A 20,523-nucleotide genomic window follows, 5' to 3' on the forward strand; every position below is an offset into this window, starting at 1 on the left:
CTTTCACCCACTGATGCTAGTAAATCCAGAAACCTTCAAAAATGTAGACAAAAGAAACAAATAGGCACTGGAGAATGGAGAAGGATGTTCTAAGTAACTTAGTATTAGAACAATCTAAATCTGGGGAGGGGCACATATTTATGCAGAGTTTAACTGCCATGACTCCATTATGAACAATGGGGACCATTTAGAGCAGAGATGTCCAGCGCATGGGCTGCATGTGGCCCTAAAAAAGCATTGATGTGGTCCAAGAAGTGAACAAAAAGCACAAAAGAAATATCAAGACCCCACTTCAGTATATTTTATGTTTGCAATCGGTGTTATAGTCTGGCTTTCAAAATGAACATTCTGAGTTGGAGTGAAATCAAATGCATCTTGAGTGGAGTGGTTTCATATCTTCTGTGGATTTGTGCACAAATTGGTTACCTTCATTAGCCCAAAGGGCCAGTTTGTCCAGAATGGCTGTTAACCGCTTCCCTTACAAATTTTTTTGAAAAAAAATTGCAAAAAATCATCACATTTTTTTATTTTATTATTAAATACAACGAAACAAAACAAATCAAAATATGTAGGTTTTAAGTTGAATTTTTAATTTTTTTGAAGGTGCAAAAGCATTAGTTTTAATATTAGTTTACTATTCCGAGTTATCTCGAGTAAACGAAAAAAGTTAAACATTAGTCTTTGTATGATAGTTTTTGAAACAAGGGACAACACAAAGTGACACCTGACATTCTATCTACATTGGTATCTGGTCTCTTTTCTTACTGGCTTATCGCTGGAATCTCTTTCATGGGAGCATAGAGTACACTGTCTCGTTTGATTTGATCCCCCCTAACCTCTTCATAATCACTATCTGAAAAATCATCGCTTTCACTGTCTTGCATCATGGCCATTATCATTATTTTTTTTCAATGCATGTATCCTTCTTTATACATTACTAATCCACAAGCCGACATACACTATACAATAGGGAAACATGTGACCAGTCCCTCTAAAAGCAACTCTAGCAACCAACAAAATTTGGCAAACTTCCAATCAAAGCTGAATATTTCCTTTCATTTCCTCTAGGCTGAGTAAAACTGTGATAAAACAAATCGTACTAACAAATTCTGCTTCACCTGAGTTTTCACGGGATAATAATTACCTGCAAGATATACAAACCCAAGATAACTCAGGATAATCAGGCAAATGGTTAGTTTCGTTTTGACATTTTGCTTTGGTTCACTATAAACGGCGAATCACTTTTGAAATTGTTGCCACCATATATTATCACCTTGTATTATATTCAAAGAAATTAAATAATGAATAACCTGCATAAATGTATGTATGTTTCTTGCATTTTGATAAAACAACAGTACCTAGAGCCATCAAATTTTGAACAACGTACATCTCCACCTGAATATAGGCATCTGGAAGCGAAATTTGGAATTTGTTTTATTATCTAATTCATATTTTGTAAAGCATTTATGAGTTTTTGATTAAGAAACTCGATGATTTCAAAGCGAGCAATAGCAACACTGTACAGGGGGTAACATTTTTATCTTCAGCGCGCAAGGCTATGTATCGGAAATAAAAATATGCTTTTTTAAATATTTTGTGATATTGCTGTTGGATTGAATTAAGTGGGAAGAGTATGATATTTAATAAATAAAGGTAACACACAAAAACACCCCTTTGGGATTAATATAAAATCTGAAAGCTTTCAGATTTTTAAAGTTTTTTTTTAAAACGGAAGTACGTGAAAAATGACCAATTCCCTCGCCACGATTCGAACCTAGACCTCACAAATGTGTGCCGAGTGTGCTACTGTTAGACTTTGAAGGCACGCTAGAAGGAGGGAGAAAATACCTAATAAGGCAACTGATAAAGCCTCATATTTTTTACTTTGTATCATTTAAACCTTAATCTTTTGCGGCACGGTGTGCTCAGTCTTTGCATATCTAAAAATTTCCTTCTGTACTCCCAGAAATATTGAACGAAAAAGAATTTTTAGGTTACTCTGAACCTTCTTAATTTATAGTAGATTGCAGCACAAGACAAACCATTTATATTACCTATATATGTTAGCCATGTTTAGTTTTTAAAGACCCTCATTTTTCAAAGAAATCTTCCAGATTTTTTTTAAGATATAAAAGCAATGGTTTGAAAAGAAATTTTTTTATTTTCTTGTCTGTATGCTAATCTACTTATTCTATATCAGTTTTAAATTTTTACCTTGAAAGCTTGCCTAAAATCGGAACAGTGAACGTTAGGTGTGCCCAGAATGGGACAAGACCAAAACCAGTATCTTTGTTTCTCTGCAGCTCAACAGTCAGGTCATTTACAACAAAAAAGATGGGTCCACATCTGTGTTTCATTTCCTGCTTTTCTGTTTCTTCTTTTCTCTTTTTTTTTTCTGGGGAGGGAGAGGAGGTTTGGTTATTCAATTAAAAAATTGTTGGGGTGATTTTCTGAAGGTCGGGTAATTTTATCAGTTAGCTGTTTGGTTTTTCACTAGAGCAGTTCTCTTTCGTTCAAAGAAGTTTTGTTAGCGCTGTGTTTAATAGTTTTAAGTTGTAGACGTTTATAATTTTATTTTATAGTTTATACTTTCAAATTCTAGATATAATATTAAGACACAAAAGAAAAACACTGACGGCAAATAAAACAGGGAAATCGACAACCTTGTATCAAACCTCGTTTTGTATTACATCGCTTTTTATACTTGTTCTGTTTTTAACATTTTCTGTTTTTCGTTTTCAATGGTCCTTTTCTGATAATTTTAACTGTTTTACTATTTTCCACTTCTTCCCTTTTAATATTTTTTGTTCACCACATTTTCCTTGCTTGTTTATGCTTTTGAAATATATAAACAGATAAGAATCGATTTTGTAAGTTATGTCTTAAGCATATGAAATTCTTGAACCATCTCCATTCTAGATGCAAACATCAGAATATCTTTCCCAAATTTATACAAGTTGAATGCAGTCTCAAATCTTCTATTAACAATTTGAAAATTGTGCATAAATTCAAATTGTCACTACTTCGTCACACTATAAAAAAAACGTGCAAACGTTTGGCTAAAATTGAACATGAATTATATCACCTTCATTTAAAAATTGCCAATTCCACTTTAAATTTTTCCTCATTTGATCATAAATCTTAGTCTAGGACTGAAACTGCTGTCTTGGTCTTGGACTGAAACTCCTGTTGACGCCATAAAAGTATCCCTGTTTCTAAATTTCAAAAGCTCACGCCCCTTTCAGCTAACCCCGCCCATCTTGTGGATCTTCCCATTGTTAATATCTCGAAGGTGAATCTCTCAAAGAATCAAATGAATGTATTAAAATATAACTTTAACTTTTCTAAGTCATCGAAACCTTCAATTCCTTAAATCATTGCTCCCATTGAAAAAGCTTTTAAATTCTCTAAAATTTCAGAAATACAGAAAGATACAATTCGCTCTTTAATTACTTATAATATGAATTTTAACAACAATTAATTTATTTCGAATCTCGACCAAAAAGAAAAGAAAGCCTTACGTGAAATTCATTCTAATCCTAATATTATAATTTTGAAGGCTGATAAGAGTGGGCAAACACACATACATTAATGGGGTCACGAAACTTATAAGTGAAGGTCCATTTTGTTCGATCTCTAAAGTTCACTCAACTTCTGACCTCATAAAAGTTAAAACCGCTCTTAAATCTTCTCACATACTTTCGACTCAGCTTAAGAAATCACTCATTCCACCTATTGCTAACTATGCTAGATTTTATGCTTTCCCCAAAGTTCCCCAAATAGGAATTCCTTTTCGACCTATAGTTTCCAATTTAGAAATGGCTCTGTGCCCTTTGGCCAAATATTTAGTTTCCGTATTTTCTCCTTTACTTTCCAACAATATTGGCACTAAAAAATTTGTTTCGAAGTCATCAATAAATTTAAAGATGTTTCTCCCTTGCACTCCATTATGGTTTCATTTGATGTTAAATCGCTGTTTACTAACATTCCAGTCGAAAGCTCACTAAAATGCTTTGAAATTAGACTTCAAGAATTCCATTTCTCACACATTGAAATTGAAGAGTTAATTTCCCTCACTAAAGTCTGAGTCAAACTCACTTTGTTTTCCAAAATAAAATAGTCAAATTGGAGTACTAGCTATGGGTAATCCCCCTCAGTCCTGTACTTGCTGACATTTACATGCACTATTTTGAGGTCAAGTTATTTGACAAAAATAATTGACCTGAAAAAGTTTAAGGTCAATTATTTTCGTCTGTAGATTCACTATGTAGACAACACTTTTGCTCTTTTTGATGGTGATAAGGAAAACTTAGCCCAGATTTTATCTGTTATAAGTTTTCGAGGAAATAAGTGTTTAAGATTTACTTCGTAATTTTTAATACAGATATTTTGAGTTTTTATGTATTTTTGCATTGTCGTGAAGTGAGAACTGAATTATAATTGAATGAGAAATACTTAATCGTCTTTAAAAAACTGTTTCTTTTTTTGTTTTGTGTGCTTAATTTCTTTTATACATCGTTCTAGATTTATTATAATACTTGAATAGAACATGTAGCAATGATTAGATAATTCACTAAATGATGTAAATATTGTGCATTGCGAGTTACAATATGAACGAAATATAACGCTGTTAAGTGTACCTAGCACCAGAGTGTCGCTATGGTAAACAAATATGATGAATTTTAAAGAATGCATTTATCCTATTGTAGTTTATGTGCTATTGACAAAGTAGATTTAATTCAACCCAATAAGTTTGAATAAAATCCAAGACCGTACAAGTTTAGTGTTTTTTAATTGTAGGCAAATTCTCTTTCTCTTTTATGTGCTTCCCAGCAATGCACTCTTTTTGAAATTCTATTCATTCAGTGTGCATGCTTAGGGCACACCGACAGAATTAAAACGATAAGTGCTATTTTCACAAAATTTTACCCGTTTTCTCATCTAGGCCTGATTAGACTGCCTACCTTTTTTTTCTCTCCAAATTCCAGCTTTAAAAGGTAGCGTGCGAGAAAGGCTAAGCATTGATTAAGAACAGGTTGGATGGTTCGACAACCACCTAAAATTGAAAAATGCTGTTTAAGAATTGTTCTCATCATCTGAGTACCAGTATGAGCTGAATTTAAGTTCATATAAAAAATCACTTTTAATACATCAAAACAGTTTTCCCGTAATATCTCAAAACAGCGTTTTTTCTGTACACAACAAGTTACTCATTTATAAGTCCATGGTGCATCCCATACTAGGTTATACCTGCCCGTTATGGGCTTACATATGTAAATCTGTTAGAAAAAGCTTCAAACTGCCCAAAATTGTGTCTTGTGGCAGATTACAAACTCACCATGGTATGTGAGGAATCGCATACTCCATGAATAATTACGTATTGAGTAGCTCAAGACTTTTTATTGTTGCACTGCTCACAAATTTTACAGCGAGGTTTATAATTATAATGTAGGCGACCCTTGCTTCAGTAAACGGCTAGTGGCCATTTTTTGTAACCAATTAGACTAATGTTTGTTTGTATGTTAGTGTTGTGTATATGTGCTTCTTTTATGGATAATGGCTTAAATAGAAATTTTGTAAATATTAAATAAATTAATAATATAATTTTGTAATAAATAATAATATAATTTTGTATAATTTTGTAAATATTATATAATGCAACTTATTTTATGATAAATTTTATCATAGCCCATCTTTGGATTTACACTTAATTATCTGTTTGCATATGTCAATTACATTTTGATATGTTTCTCACCAGTTCGACAGCCCGTCTAGCTCTTCCAGTTGGCATTTTTAAGTTTATCATAATTATTGTACACTTTATTTATTCTACTCATCATATCCACTTAATTAGCTTATTTAAAATTTTTTAAAAAGGAGTTATTTATATATGTACATATTAATTTTAATTCTTCAGTTACTTTAATCTGTATCATTCGAAATTACTTATTTGATAAGGGTTACTGTCCTAAACCCAGGCACCCTGGTGCTACACCTCTCTCTCTCATACAGTTTATCAGCTCGGCAGCCTATCTAGCTCTTCCAGTAATAATTCTTCAGTTACTTTAATCTGTATCATTCAAAACTATTTATTTTATGTGATAAGGGTTTTAGGGTTCTAAACCCAGGTACCCTGGTGCTACACCCCTTTCTCGCGTACAATTTAGGAGTTACTGAAATAACGTCGGGTAAATGTTCTTTATTGTGTTACTTTTAAAGCCTCATTATATTTTCCTTCAAATAGATGCATACAAACATAGTTATATTTTCCTTTATCGTTGCTTATAAATACAGTCAAAAGTCTTTAATTCGGACTCGTCTGGACTTCGGCGATTCCATATTATCGGTTTTTCCGGATTTCAATTTCCGGATCTATAATCCAGAATCGCCGAAGTCCCGACGAGTCCGGATTAAAGACTTTGTACCGTACTTAAATTAATTCAGAAGTCAAACAACAAAAATCAGCGTTATATTTTCAAATGTTCACAGGACTAGTTTCGATGGTTTTACCGAACTACCATCCTCAGCTGCAAAAGCGCAAATGAACGAGATAGGATATAATGATTAGATAGATAAGAAAGCCTGAACAGAAAATAAGCTAGTGGTGCCATCACTGGATGAAACCAGAACTAAAACATAATTTCTTTAAAGGCCGAAGGCAAAGATGGATTGGAATTAGGATCATTGAACAGAAAGATTTTTTTGAATGTGAAATGCCTCTAGAAAATCCAGTTCTCCAATGGAAGATATTTTTTGAATACTTTTGACAGCAGAGACCAACAATGTCGGGCAGATTTTCGGACCAGCAATGTTGGGCAACAGAAGACTCTCTCTCCCCCCCTTCCCCCATGTTTTTGCAGCTGAGAATGGTGGTTCAGTAAAACATTGAAACTAGTCCTGTGAAAATTTGAAAATATAAAATTTTTGTTGTTTGACTTCTAAATTAGTGTTATTGTGTCTTAATATATTTAAATTATTAGATTATTACTATTTTCTATTCAGAATTTTATGCAGTTTATTGGTTTATATTTAATGTAGAATACCATATATGTGTCATTATTTTGAATGCTGATGTGAAAGATGTATTATTTGTTTTGATTTGTTATTGTGTTATTGGAGATATAAATTGCTTTATTATTCAAGTAAGATTATCTGTATGTTGAACATAATAAGCTTTTGGTAAAATAATTAACAAATATTTTATATAGGCTCGTTTGGATATCTTAAAGATTCATTCGAGGAAAATGAACTTAACACGTGGTATCAATTTGCGTAAAATAGCAGAGATGATGCCTGGTGCTTCAGGAGCAGAAGTGAAAGGTGTTTGTACAGAAGCTGGAATGTATGCTCTTCGAGAGAGGCGAGTGCATGTTACTCAAGAAGATTTTGAAATGGCTGTTGCTAAGGTAATTATATTATTTAAAGTACAGGGTAATCCAGATATCTTCAATACATTTTGAAAAAATATGAATGATGGAAATGAAAATTTTGCTGTAAACCACCCCTCCCCCCTAAAAAATCAGCGTTCATGAATCTTGTTCAAAGCAAAAATTGATTGCAAAGTAGTCTCAATTTATGATGCATTCATCTTCCAAATTTTGCTTTGGTTGTGACGTTTTATATAAATATTTTTGGCGTATTCTCCCTTAAGTAGAAATGAAGGAATGTATTATCTAGGTGGGTATATGAAATCTAATGATTCTTCCAAAATCCACATAGCAGGAAATACTTGCTCATGTAGTTCTCTACAACTTCAGCTGAATAAAGGTTGTTCCTCATTATTGCTAAATAACACTGGATTCAAATCTGAAATATTGCAAAATTTGTTATTTTATCCATTAATTTTGTGTGTGTGTGCGTGAGTGAGTGTGTGACAATAGTTTGTTTAATAAGAAAGGCCAGAAGCAAAACGAGAAACTTTTAAAATTACCGTAACAATCTGTTAATTTTGTTTTCCATGTCGTTTGAACTTTTTAACTGGCTCAAATATGTAGAACATCTTGTTTATAAAGCAAAAGGTTAATAGTATCTGTATAAATATATTTTCTGTGCCTTTTTAGAGGAACTGGTTTTTATTTATTTGGAATAAATATGAGCAATGATGATGGCGCTGGTTTGGAATAATACTCAGGCCACACAAATATTTATTTACATAGTTTACAATATTACAAGTTAGGTGCTCTATTAGTACAGGCAAGGTGGCAAGTGAACGTACAATAGGGCCGCTGCATAACTGCGTCAACAACTTACTAAACTAAACTTAGATCTCTCACAACAGGTCGCTATATTAAACCAAACATTTTGGTCCCCATTGAAACAAGTTTCAATAATTCTATAAAAACTTACAATCAAATTCAAATTTACACATATATGAAATACAATTTAACACAAATTATACCACTGCAATTAATTTCAGTAGCATATAGTAATAATGTCACACATAAAAGAAAATATTACACTTGTACTAAATGAGTAATGTCCATCCATAATGCGGAAATTTTATACTGGATAGTTGTCTGGTTTGGGTCTTTTAAGAAGACTCTTTGAAGTGCTTACACTGACTACTTTTAACTTTTTTTATCCAATCTGGGTATAACTTCAACTTGACCTAAAACCCAGTGGCAGATTGGCAACTTGTCTTTCTTCACAAGCACCATAGTTCCGGGTTTAACATTTTCTTTTTTAAATTGCCATTTTGTTTGCTCATGAAGTTATGATAAATAATCCTGTTGCCACCTTGCCCAAATATTTTGAGTTATTTTGGTAACTCTTTCCAATCTGAGCAGTCTATTGTCAGACTGATTCATAATTTGTTGTTCTACAAGGGCTGCTATAGAATGGCCAGTTAAAAGATGTTAATGAGTTAATGCATTACAATCCTTTGCATCTGAAGCGAGAGGTAAAATTGGTGTGAAGTTTAATAATACAGTTAAAAATTCTTCAACAATTTTGAATTCCCAACTGTTTTTCCCCCCTTCCAAAATCCACTAATATGTGGTGGCTTGGAGAGTATAAATTTCCAGTCAATCTCCTCTGACAACAAATAGTTAGTTAACCCTTGTTTTGTACCTTGGCTAATTTAAACAGCTTGTTTAATTCATTTCGAGCTTCATAGAAGTTTGTAGCATTGTCTCTAAATGCTTTTCCCTCTCCTTGCAAAAAATCTCTTTAGAGTAGCAATTAATGCCTCCGAAGATAAGTCCGAGACAGTTTCTAAGTGAATTGCTCCTGTAACAAGGCATACAAATACTGCAACGTACATTTTAAAAAAAACTCCTTTTCTTTGTGTGTGTGTTTTTTTCCCCTCCCCTCCTTTATAAGAAACAAACCACAAAAATTGAGCCCCCACTTGTTAAAGGTTGATTAAACTGTTACTTGTTTTGCAGGCAGATCACTCATTATCTGATCTATTGGTACAGGTCTGTGTTTGAAACATTGTACACATTCAAGATTCCTGCCACTGATGAGTCAAAACTTTTGTCTTAATTGTACTCAGTAGGACTTCTGGTTCAAGATGCAAATATTTCAGATGATAACAGTGCATGATCAAATAAGTCAAGCTGGCAAAATGATTGGATATTAACAATTATAATTTACCTGAGATTCCGCAAGTCTGCTACCAACACACAAGATCCCATCATTATCGATGAATGGATTTAACAATCTAAGCTTGCTCCTACAGGGTTACCTGGGCATTTCGCTTAAGTGATTCAGTATCAGAATAAAAGTCACCTTTCTGCACTTCTCTAATGTTAGCTCGGCCCCTTTCCATCTGATATAAAAGAAATAATAAACTAGAATTGTTTTCTAATTAGTGCAAAATTAGAATCTGATAAACATTTTAGTTTCTTGACATAGTCATTCTCATTGCTGAGTTTAAGAGACTGTTCTGGATAATGCATGTCTTCATGGAGAAGGTCTGGTTCATTCCACGGGATATCACACATAAGAATATCATTGGCATCTAGTCCATGCGATATGACATCAGCTGTGTTATGTTCAGATAGCACATATAACCATTGGTAAGACCCTATAAGCTCTTGTATGAAAGCAACTCTGTTGCTCATGAAAGGTTTTAGTAAATGCAGTGATTTTCTAATCCAAGCAAGAGAAATCGTGATATTGGACCAAAGAATTACACTTTATATTTTAACATTCTAGGAACATATAACCTTATCCATCAATTTTGATAATAGCAGGCAATCTGACAGTTCCAATCTAGGAATTGATAAGGTTTTTATACGTGCAACTTTTGACTTGTTGCACAAAAGTCAAGATGTTGACAACCCTAAAACTGGTAAAACGTACTCTGTATGGTAATTGCAGTTATCTTTCTAGCAAGGTAACTGCAGCTCTGTATGCCAAAGAGGGATGCATCAGCAAATCCATGGAGCATTATGTAATCTATCTAGAACACAAATCTAGGAACCTTAAGATAACTTAGTTTTGCTAGCATGGCTATGAAATTAATCCACTCTTTGGCCAATAGAATCTGGCAATGTGTCATTCCAATTGAGTGTAGCGAATCAGAGCCTTTGCATGAGTATTTTGATCTTTGTGACCACTGGCCCAGTTAAGCCAAGTGGATCGAACATTTTCGAAATTATTGACAGAACATCTCATTTACTATAACTATTAGAATGAGGAATGGCCATTGTAAAAAAAAAAAAAAGCAGTCAATCTGAGGATTCCATAAAACATCAAGGGTTTTTACCGACGAAGATTCTTGTTGCTCATCAAAAGTGTATTCTGCATGAGCGGTAACCTTATTTTCAGGCTCAAGCAGATCTGGATGTTTTGCACGCCATTTATATAATTCCATTTTACCTTGTTTCAACAAATCTATTAATTAGGACTCTAGAATTCTAGCCTTTTAGAGTCGTGATTCCCCGGAAAGCGTACATAGAAGTCAGCAAGAATGACGGACGATGCTAGAGCTAAGTTTTAGCATTCAGAGATAGCTAACTGTTTAAGAGCTCGAGTTGCTAAATTGGGAATGTTTGATGTCCCATACGTTGCAGCATTGAGCTTTTAAGCTTGCACTGGTGCATCAATGCTGTCCTTCCATAGAATTCTGAGGAAGGCTTTTTGTGGTGGATGAATTAGAATCTGGTGCTAAATGTTTTGTACATCTGCTGTGAAGGTGTAGCAGTGTTTTCTAAATCTAACCATTTTAGAAAATAATTCCTGCTATGGAATTCTTTCTTTCAACAGAATATCATTTAATGACAATCCCGATGTCATGGTAGTCAAGGCATTAAAAACCACTCTTAAATGTGTGCTACTTTTGGCTGGTGTCTACAGCCCATGGTGAGGCAAATAGTAGGGATCATTTATGGATTCAAATCCTTCAACTAATTCCATATGCTTTAAATCCTTGTATTCTTGCATGAATTCTGAGTACAGTCATCGTAAATTAGATTCCCTACCCAATCTGTGCTAAATTTCTATACTTGCTCAACAAATTAGTCCTTCATAAGCATGCATACGACATATTGACCTTCAGAGGTTCAATATTTCTCTTCAGGACTCGGTGCTGTATCTGGAAAATTAATATCTTCAACCTCCCCGAACTGTTTCTTCAGTTTTTTCATTTTGCTAAGTAGACCACAGTACTATGATTTTTGTTGTGAATTATGCATGACACCACTAACTATGAATTCAAAAACCATTTTCTGGAAAAATGTCTTTTTAGGTGCTGCAAACTTAACCCGATTTTAATAATAAGAAAAATTCTGCACCCAGTAATAAATCAATTTGTCTTGGATGTGTTAAACCTGTATTTAGCTAAGGAAATATCCTTGGGGATGTCATTCTTTTCTATATAGGTAGGGGGGTAAGGGAAGTTATTTCTCTGAATTTTGGAACAATAAAAAAAATCAAGTTCCCTAGAAAAGGGTGTTTTTTTTTTTTTTTTTTTTTTATTAGCAATTGAAGTTCTCAATTTATAATTTAAAGTAATATCAGTTCCATTTTGTCCTGAAATCAGACCAAAAACCTTTTTGCCCTAATTGGTTAACACAATTAATCTGCGAGCTGCTGTCGAGGAGAGCCTTTCCTTTGATTAATGCTAGTTTCGAAGTTTTTATCATAAGAATTACAGATGTCAAGATAACATTTTTATTCATAGCTAATAAACAATTAGAAATGCTCGTCACCTTTTGATTGGGTACCAGAGTAATATTCCGTCCAGCTGTCTGCTCTGTCATCTGCAGATGTTTATTTGAATTCGAAATAGATGACTTGTCCTTATAAAGCAATGTGTGATATTTTGGATAACAAATATTGCAGAAATAATTCAATCTACATTGCGAGGCAACGTGCTTTTTTCCAAGCAATTCAGACATAAGATATTTCATTTTATTAGCATAATTATATCACCAAAACTCTGATGTTTTTTTTTCACAGCATCTACAAAATGCCTTAATCCTTTCAATGATTCGTGAATAATTTTTTTTTTTTTTTTTTTTTTTTTAATTCTAGGGTAGATTTAATGTGAATATTAACAAGAATTCTCTTGTTTTCAATACAATTTTCTAAAGCCCTAATAAAATAATGATTAAAAAGTATCTTCCTGAGTTTGTAGCAATTTTACTTCTCTCTTAAGGGCGGCGTGCAGGTTTTGTGCATCTGTTGAGTATTAGAGGCAGCAATATTAAATTCAATTTTAAACATGTTTCACTCTTCATATCTTCCACTAAGTTGAGGACGTGGAATCTCATTTAGCTTTATTTTACAACTACTCTTTGTGATATCAACTTTACTAACACTAACAACATTATCAATTAACATTTGATTGAAACTTACATGTAGATTGTCGATTCTGCTTCTGGGTCTGATAATTCCTATTATGTTTCAGAAGTATCATCCATTTCAGGCAGAGCCAAATAATACTGCGATTGAAGTGTTTCCACTGCAGCTGACATTTTTCCAGAGCCTTTAGCTTCGCTTCTATTTGATTTTAGTCCATGTGCTAGAATTATCCGCTATGACAGTCTCCATTCTGGTTAACTAGTCTTTTAGGGAGCCCTTCTTTCGATTTAAGGCAATTACATATAAATATGAAAGATGATGGCGCTTGTTTGAAATAAAACTAATCTAGTCAGGTGACACAAGTATTTAATTATTTACGAAATTGCAAGTTAGGTGCTCTATTAGCACAGACATGGTTGGACGAGTGAATGCACCATAGGTCTGCTGCATAACTGCTTCAACAACTACCTAAACTAAATTTAGCTCCTCTCACAAGAGGACACAGATCCTGGAGGCTGCGAATATCTATATGAAATACACTGATTGTATTTTTTAAATGATATATTTTCCAGTATGTATTGAGATTTATTTAGCCATCTGTAGTTTTACTTGTGCTTATAGTCATTTCCAGTTCACTTTCTGGAATTAATGATGCTTATTTTTGCAATGTTGGCAGTTATTTCTAGTCTTTTTTGGGGGGGGCTGTAAACTTTCTTCTTATTTATAGCATATCATAATGGTAAATCATGTCACACTAATACTTTTTTTTGGGGGGGTGCCTTATATGGATATGTCATACTGTGACTGTTGTCAGTGCAGCTAAATATCATACATGTATCTTTCTTGCTCACCAGTAACATAGTATTAGTCATGCACTCAAAGTAAAGAAGGGAGATCATTTTGTTAAATGATCAGCAAGAAAAATTATTTGAATCAATTAGCCTGCTGATTAGTATTTAGTGTGCTTTAATTAACCTTAAGTACGTAAATACAATATAGATGCCATGGATTGTAGAACTTTTTTTTTTTTAATGTTTTGTTTCATGTTATATTTACAAGTACTTTTTTAAAATGACAAGTTATGAAAAATAAACTTAATATCAGAGTTCTTTTTTACGGGAGAGCCTTTTTTTTAGATAGGAAATTATATATGCTGAATAAGCAGTTTTCATAATGGGCAGTGACTTCCACCTTAATTATGGTACATACTGCATTTAACTAATACAAATATTCCTCATGTTTAGGATTTATATCCATTACCACAGCAATGTTTAAAGCATAGTGTGATGATATCTTTGGGAGAAGGGCAAAAAAATTCTACAATTTGTATTTTTAATTGTTGCTAATATATAGTAAATCTGTTCATCAAATTTACGCACTGTTCTCTACTTTTATGCCGTTTTTGATTCAGTGAATTTTTTATTGTTTGACCACGATTATATCACATATACAAAAACATTATTATATGCTATATAGGAATTTTCTCAATTACAGTTGTATTTTTCTATTATTATAGGTCATGCAAAAAGATGCTGAAAAGAATATGTCTATAAAGAAACTGTGGAAATGAATTGTATCTTCTGTTTTATTATTTATGTTTACTAAGTTCATATTATATTGAACAGTTAATAAAGCATTTGCTAACACAATTTTTGTATATGACTAAATATGTTGGGAAGGAGAATTCCTTGTTTAAAACCAGTGCTTTACCTCAGATAAAGCACTGGTTGTACTCTGAATAGTAAACATATAAAAAGTTAAAACAAAATAAAGCTAGCCACATAGGGAGAGGATTTTTTTTCTTTGTTTGTTGTTGTTTATGCATTGCTGTAATGTTTTATTAAAATCAGTAATGTCCTATTTTATGTATGTAATTTGTTAATTTGAATCTTAATAATTTAAAAAGGATGAATCAAGGTTTATTACTGGTAATATTAAAAATGTGTTAAGCTGAGTCAGTTGCATTAAATTTATTGAAATTTTTAATGCATATCATATTGTTGCATGCGTACGGGTTCGTTTGAATTGAATGCATAAGTCCGATGAAAAATGGACAAAATTTTATTATTATCACAATAAAAATGCTTAAATTCCCTCAGATATTCTTTCAGTATTACATTATCTCACAGTAGTTATCTTTCAACTACTCAAAAGTTCAACAAAAGTTAACTCAAAACAGCTAAAAGAAAGCTAATCCGCGAATTCGTTACAATCAACAAGAGCAGTTTTCTAAACAAACTCTTAAAACAACAACAAGCTAACTAAAATCACTGACTAACTGAATTGAGAGGTTTTCCTCCTTTTTATAAGATTTTTAAATGGCGTGCGAGAACTTTCTAGAACATTCTTGAAATCAAAAAGAGATATTTATTAAATGTTAAAATGCATGCACTCTTGTATTTTCAATTTTCCGCCTTAGCTTTCTTTTAATGTTCGTCGCGCGCTGCTTTGCACGGGAAATAAAACAATTGTATTTATAATTCTACTAGCATTAACTAATTAAATACCAAATCGGTAACACTGCCCCCTTCCCAAGGACTGCACGTCCTGGGCAGGAAGCCAAACTTACAACTATGGCATAAATGCAATAATAAGCATTACATTACAATAACAAAAGAAAAAAAAAACATGAACAATAAATGCAATCAAATACTAAATACAAATAAAATCAAATACACATTTAGAAACAAAAAGGACCATGGTCTTACACTATTTACAATTATTTACACTACGTACTATGGCCATAGTAATGAGCTAACCTGTCGTAATGGACGACTTTAGGTTTAGAGTTCGAAGACTTACAGATCCGAACCACGACGTCATTCAGCCTGTTTAGGGCTGTGTACGGACCATCCCAAGGTGACTGTAATTTAGGCCTGACTCCTTTTCGTTGAATCAGGTTCCACAATCACACCTTGCCTCCTTCGTTGAATCTGTGTGCGGTAGCTCTTGTATCGCAACGGTCTTCATCTTCTCTGTCGCCAAGTTGACTCGCTCTCAAGCAAAGTTGTGCATCACTTCAAACCGGGCCTGGAGATCTTGAATATATTCATCAGGTGATGAAGGCGCATCTGTAGGGTGACTAAACAGGCGGTCACAAGGCAGACGAAGGTCTCGAACGAAGAGCATCTGAGATGGAGAATAGCTGGTAGTCTTGCGTTTCTTTTTGACCCTAGCATGATTTCGGCAGCTTCTCGAGCTGATTCTTTTGGCCAAAGCGTCGGCATTGCCAGGTGAGGATCCTTTCTGACGATGGATGGTCATGTCTTCAGATCCTGAAAGCAGTTTATTGTTTTTGAAGTCTAAGGAAAAATTGTATTTCCTTAAAAAGTCCAGTCCGAGTATGCATGCATCTGTAATATCTGCCATATATGCCGTGTGATGGTAGACGGCACTTCCAAACGTGATGTTCAAGTTTAACTTCCCAGAAGGGTAACACAGGATGGTGTCCAAATAAGTTTATCTTTAAACTGTTCAGCTAAATCTTTTCTAATGATAATAACATTACCTCCTGTGTCAATGATCATATTGCAAGCAACTCCATTGATGGACAGTCCGTTACTGTTGCCGCTCACCGTAGAAATCTTGAGTGCTTTAAAACAAGGTTTTTCATTATCTAGCAACCTCCATTCCTTGATATGGTCATTAATTTGTTTCCTGCATCATTGCTCAGAAATGGTCTCAATTTTCGTACCCTGGGGTGTTCTGCAATTCTTTTGTACGTGGCCTTCAGCTCCACAATTCGAGCACTTTAGTTTCTTGTCAATCTTTTTCAATCTCATGGCATTTAATTGTTTGTTTAATCCACCTCTCTTATTTTCTGTGTTCTGGGGTGTTCTGCAGTTCCTTCGTATGTGGCCTTCAACACCGCAGTTCCAGCACTTTATGTTCGGTTTCTTGTCACCAATGTTCCGTCTCAAGGCATTCAATTGTCCAGTTAAATCATCTAGACGAGCAGTGACTTGATCCCCTGGCTCCTGGACTTGAGCAGCTCTGACTGGGTGGCGGTCTCGACGAGTGGCTTGTTGCGCTGCCTCGAATTTCATGACGTACACTTGAGCGCTTTTAAGATCTTTAACATTCTTCAATTTGATCTTTTACGGAAAAAACGTTTTCTTCAATTTGTCCAACTTTATTTTCAACTGTGTAAATTCTGCCTTCCATAGCTTCAAATTTATTTTCTATTATGCAGTTAATTTCTCTTTTCATCTCCTCTTGACCTGTTTCAATCTTTTGTTGTCCTGCTTCAATCTTTTCCTGACTAGATTCCATTACTTCTTTAACGAAGTTTACGGCCCCTTCCATCTTTTCTTGGAAAGCAGCAAATGCAGTCATCATTTGCCTGAATTGTTCTTTCATCGCTCTTGTAATTGGCATTCAAAATCCCACTTCTGACACCAAAAATTGTTGCGTGCGTATGAGTTCGTTTGAATTGAATGCGCAAGTCCGATGAAAAATGGACAAAATTTTATTATTATCACAATAAAAATGCTTAAATTCCCTGAGGTGTTCTTTCAGTATTACAATATCTCACAGTAGTTATGTTTCAACTACTCAAAAGTTAATTCAAAACAGCTAAAAAAAAGCTAATCCGCGAATTCGCTACAATCAATGAGAGCAGTTTTCTAAACAAACTCTTAAAACAACAAGCTAACTAAAATCACTGACTAACTGAATTGAAAGTTTTTCCTCCTTTTTATAAGATTTTTAAATCACGTGCGAGAACTTTTTCGAAACCAAAAAGAGATATTTATTAAATGTTAAAATGCACGCATTCTTGTATTTTCAATTTTCCGGCTTAGCTTTCTTTTAATATTCGTCACGCGCTGCAGTGCATGGGAAATGAAACAATTTTATTTATAATTCTACTAACATTAACTAATTAAATACCAAATCCATAACAATATGTTAATTAAATAGCTTATTATTGAAAATTATTGATACTCAGAAGTTAAATTTTAACTGTTTTGCAAATTAATGTTTAAGTAACTTTATAATTCATATATAATTGTTTGAAACTTATTTTTTTATTGAGAAAGAGTACTCCTGAAGTTATGTAGTAGCTGTGAAAAGTAATTTGCACTTCTTCCATTCCAAAAATAAATTCCTTGGTTAAAGCGAATAGAAAATGAAAGGAGATAGCAGTAAACTTGTTCAGAATTAATTATAGTAAAAATTGCAATGAAAAACCATTACTCAAAGAAAGAAAAGAAGAAACCTTACTTACAAACAAATATGCAGATTTATTTTCAAAATCAAATTAAGGTTTTTTCTGCAATTAGTGTAATGGCTATTAACATGATCATCATTCCTTAAAAAATTACATGCAATTAGAAGGGTGAAATGTTACAAAATGTGGTACTCTTCTGTTAGCGGGATTGGATTCAGAAGTGTACACATGTTATACATACACGTGTATATATACAGGCATACATGCATACCCACTTTTCTGAATCCAGTCCAAATAAGGGAAGAGAACCCAAAGTCATCTTTATCAGAATCAAAAGCAATTCAGTTGAATATATTCATATGGTATTGCTTTCTAATGTTGAAAAATACTTTTCAGAGTTTGTATTTCTTGGGTCTTTATGCGTTGGATTGGAATTAAATTGGTAATTTGAAAGATTGCATTTATTATTTTAGATGTAGAAATCATTTCTTATGCATTAACTTCAGATTATAGTTCAAGAAGCAAAAATATGATGATGAATGATTGTTAATTTTTCACAAACTACAGTGCTTTCACAATAGCTCATAAAATCTTATTACATAAAAACTGCTTTCTGTTGCCACCCAGACAAAATGGTGGTTAGGTGAGCCTACTGTGATACCAAAATGCCTAGGTTCGAATCCCGGAGAAGGCATGGATGTTTGTATATGTATAGCATCTTGGCAGCTGGGGACACTCTGAATATATGGCAAGCCAAAAATTTGTCTCGTGGGGTTTGGTGGTAGAGGAGAGGTGCGGGAGACCCTTGGACATTATCCTCAGGGTGCTCTCACTGAAAATTGGGGTGGAAAGTACAAATCTAACCTCCTGGAGGCTCTGGAAACCATTCTTCCATGAAATAACATGGACAAGACAACAACTAAATTCTTTCAATGCCTTCAGATTGCTGTTCTTGCACATAGAGGCTATGTTTGCCATTATCAATATTTAAGTAAGTGTCTTAACTTCAATATGAAGGTTAGATTGTGCAGTCATTAAGTGTAAATATTAATAAATATGGCATTCATTTTAAGCAAGTTTTTGTTAAAATGTAGGTAGTCTGTATTTTCTTGTATTTTTTCAGTACTTGTATTAATTATATGTAATATTTGAACATCTTTTCATCATAATTTGATCAACATGCTTGATATCTAAATTTCCAACTGGGGTAGGGGGATCATGAATGGAGGTTGACCCAGGATTAATCCCTTTAACACATCTGTTTGGATCAATTTTCTGCGTTGCAGGGATGAGGGTGACGCACTTCCCTCTGGTGAACAAAAAGAAGGGGTGCCAAATTAGCTATTCTATCATAAATTTATTTTTAAAACTTATGCTCTTTAACTTTTAATTTTGGAATACATCAGTGAATATTAAAAAAAAAAATTGTGTTATAAACAATCCAGCTAGAAAAAGAGAAACTAATAGCATTAATTTAGACATGAGCTGTCACAATAGTGTATATAATATTTTCTACCATTAAAATTTGTTATTGAAAGTAGCTTAAAGGAACTAATTACACTTTGTGTAAGGAATTGCATAAACTAAACTTTCATAGAAAATATTATACTGCCGACATTAGTTGTTCTTTGCTGTCTCTCATTAGTTTGACTTAAGCTCTTTACTCAGTCATAATAAAGAGCCCACCAGCGGCCGAGCGGTAAAGACGCTGAACACTGGTAGTTCGGTCTGAGGTTCGAATCCCGCGAACGGGCTGGCTGCATGGGCGTTTTCGTGGTTTTCCCCATGTGTAACGTGTATACGAGCCAGTTTCCCTTAGAAAGTCCTCCACGAAAGGCACCCCTCCCTTTAGGCAGATAGCCCTCGTGTGCTTTGCCATAATTAAATACACCAACACCAACACCAGTCATAATAAACTTGCCAAAGTCCACTAACTGAACATAGACTGCGACATAACTGCTGAGTTTTGCAATTTCATAAACGCCTTCTGATAGCATCCGATGAATAAACAAGGGTTTTCTTCAAACATAAATTTTGAGCAAATGTTTTATTTATGCTACTTCATTATTTGCCATTTTTCAAAAAGTATATTTTTAATGTTTACCATTTCAAAATTGTTAATCGTTATATGTGTTTCACCTTGTGGAATATACAAAATTATAATTAAATATTACTGTAAGAGTTATTATATTTTCACTTGAAGTAGTTACTCTTAATGAGCATAAAATATATACAGTCAAAAGTCGTTAATCCGGACTCGTCGGGACTTCGGCGATTCCGGATTATCGATTTTTTCGGATTATAGATCATCAGTTTAAATCTCGTAAGATGGCATGCAGAAATTCTAAAATTAAAAATATGAAACCGTAATTTATGAAATAAAGAACAATTATGATCTAAAGGGTATCAAAATTTGCAAAAAGAAAAAGCTTAATATTTATTTGTTTACTTTATTAAACATTTCTTTCAACGTAAGTTGTTTAAGTTTTGCTTCCTTTCATGTGATAATACTTTCTCTTTAATTCTATTAAACAGACATAATTTCTTCTTCAGTTACAATGTTCCGCTGTTCAAGTCCTATAATTGCTGTGTCGAGAACA

At 33.6% G+C, this 20,523-nt stretch overlaps 1 protein-coding gene across 1 annotated transcript in view; it reads left to right on the top strand.

Moving 5' to 3' along the window:
* Rpt6 (26S proteasome regulatory subunit Rpt6) overlaps positions 1-14,402 on the top strand; it is a 59,547-nt gene extending 45,145 nt beyond the window's left edge. The window contains exons 10-11 of the mRNA XM_085806537.1: positions 7,209-7,406; positions 14,270-14,402. Coding sequence (XP_085662663.1) covers positions 7,209-7,406; positions 14,270-14,323 — 252 coding nt within the window. The 3' untranslated portion in view covers positions 14,324-14,402. The remainder of the gene's footprint in view (positions 1-7,208; positions 7,407-14,269) is intronic.
* Positions 14,403-20,523: the final 6,121 nt, after the last annotated feature.

This window comes from Stegodyphus dumicola, chromosome 12 (assembly GCF_044657685.1).
Source record: "Stegodyphus dumicola isolate Sdum_Otavi_A_Nest chromosome 12, ASM4465768v1".
In the NCBI taxonomy this organism is placed as follows: Eukaryota; Metazoa; Arthropoda; class Arachnida; order Araneae; family Eresidae; genus Stegodyphus; species Stegodyphus dumicola.